The sequence below is a fragment of the Uloborus diversus genome, chromosome 2, assembly GCF_026930045.1.
Source record: "Uloborus diversus isolate 005 chromosome 2, Udiv.v.3.1, whole genome shotgun sequence".
In the NCBI taxonomy this organism is placed as follows: Eukaryota; Metazoa; Arthropoda; class Arachnida; order Araneae; family Uloboridae; genus Uloborus; species Uloborus diversus.
The window spans coordinates 148756962-148771191 of NC_072732.1; the positions used below are offsets into that span (position 1 = coordinate 148756962).

Genomic DNA, 14230 nt, shown 5'->3' on the forward strand with positions numbered 1-14230 from the left:
CCGGTCACTTAACTGTTTTACTCGTAAGACTCGTTGTAGGAGAATAAAGAAACGTGAAAATGGTCAACAATGAATGCTATCTACTGGAGTTTGGGGTTAATCCACTGTATTCAGGATTAAAATTTCAACTATCAAAATATTACCAGACAGGCAATGGCTGCGTTAAAATGTAGATGCAAATTTTCACCCGTCATACCTTCACGTGCTATTTTCTAGACAATAAGGATAATTTTAAAAGGTAATGACCAAAATTTGTTGATTAACTAATCAAAAATATGTGTAAATGCTTGAACAAAAACATTTTTTCATATTATTTTTAAATTATTTTTAGCGAAATATACTAGCTGTTACCTTCGTTCTAAAATGGTGACTTTTCCGTGAAATGTAACAAAATGGATTGTTAAATGCTGGCATGTAAAATATTGTGGGGGGGGGGGGAATACAGAAGAAAGGGAAAAGAAACAGATTTCATTAATATGCTGTTTTATGAAGGGAAAATGATCTGTTTTTTTTTTTTTTTTTTTTTGAGTTTATGATACTTATTTATTTACATTTCAGAATTATTCGGCAAAAGTCGAGCCTTTCCCGACAGTACCTCCTGTTTTAAAGATTCCAGAGCAGTCCAGAATCGGAGATTCAGATTCGCTGCTGGATTCAGTGCCCGGATCATCTTCCGTAAAATCTTATCAAGACTTTTACAAAACATTTTACGGAACACAAGAAGGGGTCTCATATCTAAGAAAACAATTTGGGCCGACGGGACTTCGTGAAGCAAGAGCCAAATTTGGGATCAGCAGAAGTAATACTATTTATATATATGTTTCTATAGTTTCTTTTCTACCATTTTAACATCATTCATTAAAAAAAATAAATAAATAAAATCGAGGCGTTTCTATTATTTGTATCAGTAGTAGTACGCGTTTTATGTCATGTGTTGTTCGCCTTAAACAGTTGTGTCCACTGCTCATCCTTCCCAAGAGCAGTGGCGTACCCCCTCAAATTCTACGAGGTACTAACGTATATAATAAGAGCTCCTCTCCAAAAATAGAAAAAAAAACCTTTAAAGCACCGCTCTAAAAGTTTTAGCGTTGCAATTTATGCTCTTGAAATTCCTGTCATTAGTTATTAATCGATCAAATTCAATTTGGTGGCTTGAACAACGGAAAATTCACTGGTGTCAGAGTAACTGTCAAAGACAGCTCCCAACACTGGGGCGATCGCCCCCCCCCCCCAAACAGGGCGATTTCACTCGTCATGGTGTGATAAATTCGTGGGTAGCGATGAGTATTTAAGACAAAATAAAAATAACGTAAAGCCAGCGAAAATCGACATTGAAAACGTTTACGAAACTGATAGCTACGAGTTCGAACATGGAATTACAAGTTAAAAATGGAATTCATTTAAATTTAGAAGCTTCCTCCTCATACCTCGATTCAACCTTAAGGAAGTATTTTATAATTCATAGAAAAATGTATGATTTTTCAAAACTTCAGGGTTTTTTTTTTTTTTTTTCAGTTGCATGAAACAAAGTTTTTAATTCCCTCAGATTCCAATTTAAAGAAGAAAAGAATTTCATAAAAAATTTACTTCTTTTTGAAAGTACGTCCATAAATTTAGTTCATTTCCATTCAAATGCCTAAAAAATAATGTGAAAAAAGGTATTTTTAATTAATAATTTTTATAATTTTTTTCTTCAAAGTTTAAGAGTGATTTGATGAAATAGCTTTATCATATCCGCCCTACCAATCAATCTTGGAAATTCTCTTGGAAGTTAGATATCCACAAAGATACCCTTCACCGAAAAGTTCCATATCAAACAAAAACATACTTTGTAAAGTACAAGGAGTGAAAGAACGTAATATTAAAAGTGTCAGTGGAGTAATGACGGGAATAGGGGGCCAAACTCCAGAACTCTTGGTTTTACTGCATTGGTCTAATCCTAGTTATAGTGCTTTACACATAAGACTTGTTATGAGTTCCCCCCCCCCCACTCCCTCTAGAGTAAATTATAGCCTGAGTTAGTTCAAAGGATCCTTTGATCTTCACTCATTAACATAGCCCTTGAAGAAAAAAAAGAGGAGGACGAAAGAGAAACTAATTCTCGTAAATAAAATTTACCAAAAATCCAATAGAGAAGAAATTGATTACATTAAGAATATAAGATAGGCCTGCATTCTGATGAAGTGCCCATTAGAGGGAGCCGGAAAAAATAGCTAAAAACTATTTATCTCTTTTTAAAACCAACTTTATTGATCTAAGGTCAAAAACAAATTACTATTGCTATAATAAGGCAATTTTGCCCAACAGAAGCAAATCGTTTCCACCTAATCTTACATGAAATTATTTCACATTTTACAAACTCTTGTCTGATTTTTGTTGAAGGTAAAAGGAAATAAAATGAAAATAAATTATATAAATTTTTTGTTCGTATCTATTCTTTGTCATGGGGACATACTCATTTCAAGAATTATGCAAGGTTTTCATTAAATTAAAAATGTGTGTGAAAATACGTTTCCTCTTTGAATGTTTAGAAAAAAGAAAGAAAATATTTTTTTTCATTAACACGTAACAGGGGAGGTGCGGTCTCACAGACCGCTCAAAAGTTCATCTGATAACCCTTATTTTATTTTCAGTCCAATTGAATGGTTTTTCCCAATAGCTTTTTGTTTTGTGACCTTGAACACCCCTTTTTCTTATCAACATCTTTTGGCGAGTGCATCTGGTTCCAATTTCATTGCATTCTTTAGAAGCGGTCTGTGAGACCGCACCTCACCTTAGTGTTACCATTTTTCGCAGCAGTAGACATGGCAAGCCGTTTAAAAAGGGGTAATTTTATCTTACCCGCGTTATGCAGAAGAAATGCAAACTATTCTAGTTGAAGTTGAGAGTTGTTTGATATGTTCACAAAAAATACGCAATGATGTTTTAGGTACAATTAGGACAGAATTATTCGTGGAAATACGACACAAAATACTCATAGTTAAAGGACTGTCAAAATTTTCTTGTAAAGTGATATAATCAATTTTCTGGTTTTAAAATGTTCTGTATATATTAAACACTTAAAACAAAATCATTAATAAATAATAGATTAATTTTATTACAAGTAGTAAATTATTTACTTAAGAATATGAATTTGCTTGAAAAAACCTTAATGCTCTAGTAAAATTTCCTCGGAAAAGATATATTTTAATTCAGAATTCAAAAATATTTTTTTCTTGTGCTATAAAAGTACACATAGCACTTAAGTGAAGTTGCAGGAATGTATCTTCAAAAAAATCTGAAAGTAGAGCGGTCTCTGAGACCTCACGTCCCCTGTTACGTCCTACTTTTTCACCTCCCATGTTACGGGTTAAAAATAATTTCCCCTCACGGCTATGTTCCTTTTTGTTAATTTAAATTGCAAGTAAAAGCTTTAATTATGATTTTTGCATATTTGATGCGTATTTTCATTTTTCTTGTCATCGCACATACGTTCTAAGATCCTCAATCCAACAACTGGTAGATGAATGACTCATTATAAAATCAAAAAAATTTTTTTTTCAAAATCCCTAAACACCTTACAAATAGTTCCAGAATCAAAAGAACAAACTCTGAAAGATTTTCGGAACTCCTTTCTTGTCACAGATCTTTTATTAGCGTTTGAACAACCTACATTGATGAATTAAAAAAAAACTGCTTCCCCATATTCCCTCTTGAGCAGGTGTGGGTAGCTTTTTATTACCAGGAAAGTTCCTTTCAGCACCCAAAAAAGAATGCATTTCATCATCCATCTTGAGAAATACTTCTTTTTGTCCACTTCTTGGTATCGGGTCTGTGTTCCATGGCAGATAATAATAGGTTGCGTGCTCAAGGTCGGAATTTGAGGCATTCGGTACGAAATCTCTGGTCAGGCAGAAGAACAGTAAGGAAAGGATGCGATCTGTCTTTGTAGCTGTTTCTTGAGCGTGGAAGAAAAAAAACGATTTAATTGTTGGCAGGGGCGGACTGGCCGCTGGCCCATCGGCCCGTGAGCCGATGCGTCCTCCTACCTATGCGCCCTTAAGCCTGAACATTTTTTTTATTAAAAAAAAAGGTTTTTTTAATTATTTTTTAAATAATTTGGTACAGTTTTTTTTCTTTCTTTTTTTTCCGCTCACAAACCTGTGCGATTTCCCTTCGCTTTTTCTTTTCGCACTTTTTTTTTTCTTTTTGCACATTTTTCCCAACCCCCCCCCCCCCCTCTTTTTTTTTCTTTTGCTTTCTCTGGAGGCCAAGGTTGATGCCCTCTTGCGGGACCAAGTCCGCCAATGATTGTTGGACGCTAACATGTGAGAAACCTCTGTAACTGTTATTTATATCTGTAAAACATTTTGTACGGTTTAAGAAGAAAGTTGTTGAGAACAATTTAGAATTCATTTTTTTTTCGTTCAAAAACACAATCTGAACCATGAGACATTATTTATAACCATTTCTTCCGTCCCAATTTTCTTCTCAGTTTTCAACTTAACTTATTACTTGCATTTGATTTATATTGTGTTACATATTTGGTAGCTAAAATAAGAATTCGATACCTACTGCTTTCGGTCCCAGATTATATTCGAAATAAGTAGATCCCCTTCTCCAAATATTTTATGTTACAAAATTACAGACATGAGACTTGATACTGTACTAGCAAAAAAAAAACTTTTTTCTTTCTATTCTAATTAACTAAAAAACTAAACACGGATTTTATGCTTCTCGAAAAACGTTCACCGCTTTGAATGCTACAAAAATGTGTAACGTGCGAGATTTTTTTTCTTTTGTTTTTAAAAATAGATCTTATAAAACTTGGAAAAATTACTAAAATTCATATTTCTCACACATTTTAAAATTCAATGACCTCGCAATTAATACAGTTTATGCGGAAAACGTACTTTTACGTTTTTCTCAAACTATTGTGGAAGCTTAGGTTAGATAAAAGTACATTTTCAGTTAAGAAACGCCGGCTGCATCCGTAAGAAACCCCCATGCAATGTGTTAAGGATTATATTTAAGCAGAATGATATACAGACATACAGCTAAACAGATACAAATACAAGTATATGTTCAACATACGCTTTATAAAGCAACGCGCACTATAAAATCAATATGTATGATAGTATGCCGCATACAGCAAATATCCATTAGTTTCAAGTCATGTCTCTTATATTCGTTAGATTCTTATATTTTTCTCAAGTTACCGAAGTCAGGGTCTTAGCAGAACAAGTGAAGTGTGAATCGTGAAGTTTCAAAATTTGAAAGTTTTTAGTGGAACCGTAAACGCAGGGCACTTTGGCCCTAGGGTCCTTCTTTGGCCCAATTCGAAGAAAAGATACAACGTTCTCTACCAACCTCCAGGAAGCAATTTTTGAACTAATTTCGACTGAATCCGCTAAAGAGCATCTCCAAGCACTCAGTAATGTAACCAAGGAGTTTGATAGCTTTCTACAAGAGGAAACACTCGTGGTTTTGTATTCCTTGTGCTAACATGTATCTTCATAACCTCTCAAACTTTTGCATAAAGAAGCAATTATACATCAGCTAAGAATTTGTTTCGTACGAATTTATGAACCCCTATTAAATATTTTATGCATTTCTCATTTCTGTTAAGGTTTTTATTTTAAAATTTCACGATAACAACATGTATCCTAAATTAAAAATTACGACCTACTTTGACCAAGCATAAAATCTGGAGGAAAAAAAAACGGTCAGAAAGATTTGGAAAAGAAAAAAAAAGCTAAAAGTAGAACTCTTAAGAGGAAAAACACAAGAAAAGCCCTGGAATTATCAGCAATGGATAAAAAGAGCGATTACAGACTCAATTCATCAGAGATCTGTTACATGGCTTTTACTATGGAAGATGAAGAGGAACTGAAAGTTGTGGCAAGTTTATAAAAAGTAGACACAGTTGCATCTACTTCTAACAAATTTCATTAAATTTGTTGGAAATTTGATGGAATTTTGTTCTTGTAAGATGCGATGGGCTCAGGTTTTTAGAAATAGCTGTTGATGTGAGAGAAGAAGGAGCTTATGTTGAGAGCAAAATGTAACGCATAAGAAAGTTTTGTAAGTGGTCGAGAATTTAGAATGCTTTGTTTTGTTTCACAAATGGTGTTCTGTTAATGAAATTATTCCACCTCCAAAAGTAATGAAAAGATGATTGTTTCCTGTCAGTAATTTATGAGACAATATTTTGGTATGAAGGCACATTAAAAAAATAAAAATAATAATTTTCCTTAAAACAAATATGTGCAACTCTAATTTTTTTGAGGGGTATGAGGACCTTTAATTTTCAAAATTTTTGACTTTCCGAGAAAAATATATGTTATGCATAATTCAATTCTGAATAATTTGAAACCTTATTTACTACTATACTCAAAAAATTTTTCAAATGTCGTAAAAATGCGTAAACTTTCCCCATAGAGATTTATGTTAACAGCAGCTGTTGAAGCCTCTTTTTCTCAGGTGCCGGTTTATCGTTTGATGTGCGTGATAACTCAGAAAGTTTCTTACATATTTTCGTAAAACTTTTAATGCATGTTTGTCTGGTTTATTTTTATGATCTGAACTTCAATTTATTTATTTTTTTAAAATTATAAAATTTTCAAAAAATAAGTAAGTTAATAACAAACTTTTCCAAAATTTTGGGCGCAAAAATTTTTTTTTTTAATATTAACTTTTATTTTTAGTTAAAATTTAGGTTCAGATCATAAAATTAAACCAGGCAATCATACATGAAAAGTTTTACGAAAATTTATAAGAAACTTTCTGAGTTAATATGCACGCAAAACGACTGAGAAAAAGAGGCTTCAACAGCTGCTGTTAGCATAAATCTCTATGGGGAAAGTGTACGCATTTTTACGATAACTTGAAAAAAGTTTTGCGTATGGTAATAAATAAGGTTTCAAATTATTCAGAATTAAATTATGCATAACATTTATTTTTTCCAGAAAGTCGAAAATTTTGAAGGTTAAAGGTCCTTAGACCCCTTTAATATATTTTTCTTCCAAAGAAATAGTTTTTGTATAAACACGCGTCTTTCTTTGACTCTAGTTAGTTCTACAATGATTTTAAATTCGGAAAACCATTTTGGAAAAATTAGAAAAAAATATGAAAAATAATAATAATTGGAAATAAAATTACCATTCAAAAATTAAATTAAGATAACTGGAGATGCGTTTTAAAAAAAAACCGCAGCTTGGAAATATGAATAATTACGAAATTATTGCGAATAAATGAGGAAAATTTAAAAATGTGGGCCAGGGTACGTGTTTACGGTATTTAAAAAACTCAAAACTTTCAGTCTCTAGCTTCAAAGGTTGCCTAACGAAACCAAATGCACTATTCCTCTAGTTAAAGATCTGATGTGTACTACCAAACTTGAGTCAGACTCTAAGTGACTCCAAAACGCTCCATAATTAAAAGTTTCCAGTTAAAGAGTCTGCTGTCTCAAATGCAACATATTTTACATTCTCTCTTTTTTTTTCCACCTTTAGATTTAGAAGACATGAAGCTGGCCAATGAACATTTGCTGAAAATGTATAACAAGGCCAGATGTAGGGTCCCCGTACCACAGGTGGTGCGAGTTAAAGATTTTTATCCAGACCCTTCCCGGGAATACATGCCAAGGTGTACCATGCTTCACAGATGCAGCGATTCTACGGGATGTTGCGACAGCGAGGCCTTCCACTGCGTACCTAGTGCAGTGCAGGAAGTCACACTTCACTTCTATGTGAGTTAAAACACTTATATCTCTGCATATTAATCAAATAAACAAAGCAAAAAGAGTATGTGTGTATGTGCGCGTGTGTGTTCCTTGTATAATTTTTTATTTTACTTTAGACTTCACTACAAAAGTACTTCGTTTCTTTATTTTTACCTCATAGAAGTACCTCGTTGTACCATAGAGAAATTTTCAAAAGCACATGGAAACTCAATTCATCGTTGTTTTAAGAGAAGATATAAAACAATAATATCTACTGTTTGATATTTTGAACCGCGACCTTCCTCGAATTTGCGCATGTGTCAAGTCGCTTCTGATTTTATCAAAATAGGGGCGATATTGATAAAAGAGATAACGAATGTGAGGGGATTTATTTATTTATTTATTTTTTTTTTTTTTCGTTTTGTTTTCCTTTGGATTCATTTATTAGAGGTGTTGGTTTGAGTTGAGGCTTTTTTTTTTAAATGTATTCTCCTTGCTTAACAGTAAAGCAGAAATGCTGCCATGGTGCATTTTCTTAATCACCCCTTTTAAAAATAGAACCGTTCAAAGGGTGCTAGTCGAGGCTTTCGAGGTCGGACAGTACTGATTCATTTACTAATTTATTTATTTATTTAATTAGTTTATTTTTGAAATATTTTATGTAATTTTTCCTTCAGCTTTCGAGTAATTTGAGAAAAGTCAGAGGATTTCCTTCAATACAAATTTTGAAAATTTTGTTCAAATTATGCTTAAAAATCGAACGTAAGAAAACCCATTTGAATTCACATAGGCTTTTTTTTTTTTGTCGTGTGCATGGACAATTAAATGGCTCCGTGTGTCCTCAAGACCGCGTCCGCTAGCTGCAACGCATCTGTGCTGTAGAGAACCTCTCAAAGTTCTGAAGCCAGTGGCACCATACCCAGCTGCAGAACATGTGGGATAAGGGCCGGGCACTCAAGAAGGTGATCCGGAGTCAGTTGGGCATCGGTGCAGTTCTTGCAGGGAATATAAGTTCTCGTTTTGTCGGGAAGAATTTTCATCCCTTTATAGTGGTTTGTTCTTGATCTTGCAGTTGTAGATGTTAGGATTTTGGGGCAATCAAAGTCGGTGATGAGGGGCTTCTTAAAAGTATGTGGCAGATGTCTATGTTTTGCGACAGCATTTCAGTCTGCTAGCGTGATGGTGGTGCAAGGTTTGCCAATGTTTCTGCCTTCTTTTGCTAGGGAATCCGCGCACTCATTGTCTTCAATCACATAGGCTTTTATCTATTTATTTATTTATTTTTAATTCATACTCTGATAAAGTGTATACTACAGAAATTTTAAATTAATCATTTAGTAGAGTAACTTAGTGGGTTGAATTTTTGTGGACGAAAAATTCGTATTTTTCCACATATTTGACTTCAAAGGAATCTATATAGAAGCCCATTGCCACTCTGCTGGAAAGCTTCAAAAATCAGATTTGTTCTTTCTGCTTTACAAAAAAAGATGCCAAAACTGAACAAGACTCATTCTATAATCCAGGAGTTCCCAAATTGGGTGCCATAAGAATACGCCAAGGGGACACTATAAATTCATTTGCGTTTCGTTTTTAATTATTTCATTTCAAATGATCCAATAATAGGTTAAAAATAAAGTTAAGAGGAATAATATTGAAATTTGTGAACAAATAGATAGTTTTCTATTAATGTAATTAAAGTATAGATATTTTAGTTGAATCATCAGTTTCAGCTAATATAATCCTTATCTTTAGTTTCAAATTCCGAATATACTATTGGAGGGGGAGACGTGAACTTGCATCGATGTTCAAAGGGTGTGCATAGCATGAAAAGTTAAGAACCCATGCTGTAGAAAATGTTCATTGGTACATTATTTTCTACTGAAATGCTGTTTGTTTTCAATGTTTATTAATTATATGACCAATATTTTACATTACAAAGCATTTTTCTCATTTCTGTAACACTTGTGATTCGTTTTGGTCACGTTCTAGCTGTTGTTAGGTACAAAAAATGTGAAAAGCATAATAATTATGTTCTGTAATTCGAACGTTTGGATTTGCTCAACTCTCTCTGGGCCCAATTAGTCTAGAATCAAGCGGTTCTCCTGTATTTAGCTTGGTTCTGCTTAGAGGAAACTTTTAGCAGTATAGAAACGATTCAAGGCTGCTTGCTTCTCATATTGTTAGATACAAAATTACTATATTTAACGAATTAAAACACAGCTATCATATAATACTTGTTCGAAAAAGTATATTTTTCTCCTTGCTCACAAAACGGTCCTGAAAGATATGCAAATTTCAAATAATTAAGCGTTCATAACTTATTTACTCTGTTATAAGCCTACAAAAAGATGAAAAGCAATGCATTAAACGTATTTAAGATACTTTGAGTATAATCAGGGCTTCATTGTTAGCAAAAAAGTGCACTCAGGAGCTCTGCCCTATATTATTCAGAACGTACATTCGCCCGGAAAGAATATAAATTTGTCGGAATTTCGACCATTAAAGGGATCCGGCACACAAAAATCGTGAAATTTTGCAATTTCTCTTTTTTCCCCTGCTTAAAAGGACGTTCGAATCTTGTTTCTATCTTAATTAGAACAAAAGATATAATTATTTTTGATACATGCATTTATAACTAATATTATACTTAACTTTATAACTTTAAAATCGTTTCTCTCCATGATGCAATTTTTCCCGATTTTTTGCATTCACTCTTATAAGCAAGAACTGATAAAGTAATGAAATTCGAGCATATCTTTTTCAAACAGTTTACATCAATTTTTATTCGGCGAATATGAAAAAAAAAATGTTTTCTGCAAAAAATAAGATTTTAAAAAATGTCTTTGAATTTTTCTTTAAATATTTTCTATTTTTCATTGAATTAATATGTTTTAAATTGCAGAATAAAAATCGAGACTTAGATAATTGTGCATTATTTTTTGAAAAACATTCAAAAATTGACCCTAAACATTGAGTTTTAGTGATTTAAAGCAATCCCATTTTCAAACAAAAAAATTTAATTTGAATTAAAAAAAAAATAATATTTTTGTCATGACTTTGCTCATTAAATAGATGGTGAATCAGTGCAAAATATTTTAAAACCCAAAACTGTTTGATTTTTTTTCCCCAAAATGTGTCTTAGACCCCCTTAAAAAACGAAATTCAGTAAACCAAGTCCCAAGAAGGCATACAGTTTATAGTTTCAGAAAATTCATCACTATATTAATGGTCGTAGATGTTAAAATTTCTCAATGGAAAGAAATTACAAAGTTCCGGAATTGATCCACTGATAGCCACCACAGATGAGCTCCACTGCTTGCGGTATAATTCATAAAAATTCACAGAAAAAGAAGTGCAACCAATCAGCTCCCTTGAGCTCGTTTGCAAAGTAAACTTGCGTGTAAGCAAAAACCAAGTGAGTGACTAAAATCTCTCTGAAAGTGACTTTTTTTCAGACATCTCAAAGCAAAATTGATTTAGTTCCGACGCAAAGCATATTTTAAGTCTCGCAACGTGAACGGATATTTTCCCAATTATTTGAGACTAATGGTACCCACACGGCTTTGCCCGTAGAAGAAAATTAAAAGGTCATTTGGTTCGCCTGTAAATTTACAAATAATGGATGGTGAATTTCTCGCCAATTTGCTCGCTCATGTTACGGTTCTACGTTATGATAATTTGGTAATTTACCCACCCACGTTAAAATAATTTGCTCGGTAAAATGTTCTTAAAATTGGAATAGAAAAAGAACAAAATCAAGATTTCGAAAAATCGCTTCGAGGTGCACACCCCCATGCTACAAACTAATTTTGTGCCAAATTTCGTGAAAATTGGCCGAACGGTATAGGCGCTATGCACGTCACGCAGATCCTGACAGAGAGAGAGATCCAGACAGAGAGATTTTCATCTTTATTATTCGTTAAGAAAATCACGAACAGTTGATTAAATAAGTATTTATTTTTTCACAGGCATTGAGAGTGGGCAAACATGGCCTCTCTCACGGCGGTCACAACAGTTTCGAGAAGCTGCTATTCGTGAACCACACTGCCTGTAAATGTCAACTTATCAACGATCTTCCCAGACTTCAAGATGGCTCCAGTGACCCGCTGGCGGGACACGAACCGAAGCCGAAATCGAAGTAAGTTTTTGAGTTCCTCCCCCCCCCCTTTTAATGCATATATTCAGCGACGCCCCAATGGGAGATCACTGTGACCATCCAAAAAATGTTCTTTATTCTGCAAATTTTCTCTGATGATTTGGTCAATTTGGTGACATAATTGCAAGATTAAAATTTTTAACTGCCCGAATATACCTTTTCCCAAGATACACCCGTGCACCAGTAACTAGTTGCACATGCAGCACATGTGATTATATGTGCATACCCGTATTTTATCATGCGGCACCATTTGCAGTCACTTTCGGCAAATGGAGAATTTACTCCCCCCCCCCCCAAATGAAGTTCAGGACGCAGAAGGACCATTCTACAGAAAGCAGCAATTTTGTCCCGCACGTGACGTTTCATATATTTTATTTAAAATAATAGTTTAAAATATTAATTTAAAAAAAATTTCTGCTTAACAAGTTACAAACTTGTGTGATTTCCTAAGCAAAAAGTTTCGTCATTAACCTTTAAAAAAATTTACTTTTTAATGAAAAATATGAACCGTCACGTGCGCGACAAGGAATGACTGTTTCGTGGAATGGCCGAGTAGCATATACATCTCAAATGGAGAAAATCTAACTCCAATTTTAAAACACAGTGTATTCTCTTAACAGAAATTGCTTTTGCATCTCACTCTTAATAAGTACCACAATATTTTTACAATCTACATAAAAGTTTTTGTTTCTAGTGGGGCAGATTTTCAAATACTGAGTTTTAATAATTTTTCAAATATTCATGCAGTTAAAAACAACAAATAAATGCAATGAAGCTTCTGAATGCATCCCAATTGGTAAAAAATTGGACAGTGAAGTTGAATGCAACAGTCTTCAAATCTTCACAAACTTGTACCTTTCCCCGAACCATATTTACTCATATCAGTAAGAGATGTAACTACAGTGAAACCTGTGTAAGTAGACCACTTGCGGTGCACTACTTTAGTGGTCAACTTAAACAGGTGGTCAACTTACGGAGGTTGATTTGTACGATAAGAGCTAATTCCGTGCCTGGAAAATAGCAGTCAACTTAGACAGGTGGTCAATTTACAAGGGTGGTCAACTTCACAGGTTTTACTCTATGAGCCATTCCATGGAAAACGAAAAACTTTATGCCCAGCATTTGGCAGCTACTTTTATTTTTTAACAAGTTTCAAGGTTTTTTTTTTTCCTATGAAATCACACATTTGCCTGTGATTTATTAAATAAAACAATTGTTTGTTGGGTTTTTAGTTATTACTTGTTCAATGAAACAGAGTTGTAACATGTAGGAAATATCAATAGAATGTGCCTAAATACTTTTTATTTATTTTTCCTCGCTGAGTGCTTGAGTTTTTAGTGTATCTTTTGATTGTCTCCTATGCCAGCGATTTGAATTAAAATTTTATGATATTTCAAAAACCAGGTGACTTAGCTTGTTCTACTCGTGTTTTAAAATTACATTTATTTTTATTTATTTATTTTTTTATGCAAATTTTTTTTTTCTTATTCCGCTTTTTTTAATTATTATTATTATTGTTATTATTATTATTATTTAGGTTGATGAAAATGAAAAATCTTAAGATCGTAAGAGTCACAATTTAGTCATTCTAAATTGACCAATTTCCCTATGGTGGAACGAAACTTATATATGCGAACGTTTAGAAACCACGTACAAATGAGAAAAATGTTTAACGAAAAGGTTTTTAGAACGTGGTTTATTTGCTGAATGAAATATTTTAATCTATCCAAAAAAAAAAAAAAAAGCCAATAATATATTTTAAGTAATTAGTTTTAACATCGTGTGCTTATTTCCTGAAAATATTCTGTCTGTATTCATAAAATCAATATTTTAACTACATCGCAACATCATTTTTTTACGCAGAGTGATGCAATATTTAAAAAATGACTCGAAAAGCTTTATTCGAACTCCCACTAAAAGTAACATATTAACAAGAAGCATATTTCAACGATTAAAAAAATAAATAAAAATACTTTCTCCCGCAAATACTTAAAGTTCGCAATGAATTAAGTTAAATTCTTGAAACGCCATTGCATCGAAAGATAAGCCATTTTCCTAAACATAATGCTTTATGCCTTCGGGATATTTTTTTTTTTCGTATTTTGAAAAAAAAAATATTATTTGAACGGCTTGGCGTTGAAAATATGAAATCAATCCGGTTAAGTCGAATGCAAGTGTCGTATAGCGGATTCTTTATGCGATGCATAAAAAATATTTTACGAACAAAATAATTAACGCTGAATCGGAACCAAGACAAACGAACGTAAACTAAAAGACATGTTACCACAAATAACGTACAAGCGGAGTTCCTCATTTCTTCTTCCTCCTTATACCAATACGTTCGAATCGATAATAATAACTTATCAGATATG

At 33.2% G+C, this 14230-nt stretch overlaps 1 protein-coding gene across 1 annotated transcript in view; it reads left to right on the forward strand.

The window, feature by feature from the left end:
* The window catches only part of LOC129217400 (uncharacterized), a 108495-nt gene that overhangs the window by 49308 nt on the left and 44957 nt on the right, over positions 1–14230 (forward strand). Inside the window, exons 2-4 of the mRNA XM_054851697.1 lie at positions 559–799; positions 7494–7729; positions 11671–11840. Coding sequence (XP_054707672.1) covers positions 559–799; positions 7494–7729; positions 11671–11840 — 647 coding nt within the window. The remainder of the gene's footprint in view (positions 1–558; positions 800–7493; positions 7730–11670; positions 11841–14230) is intronic.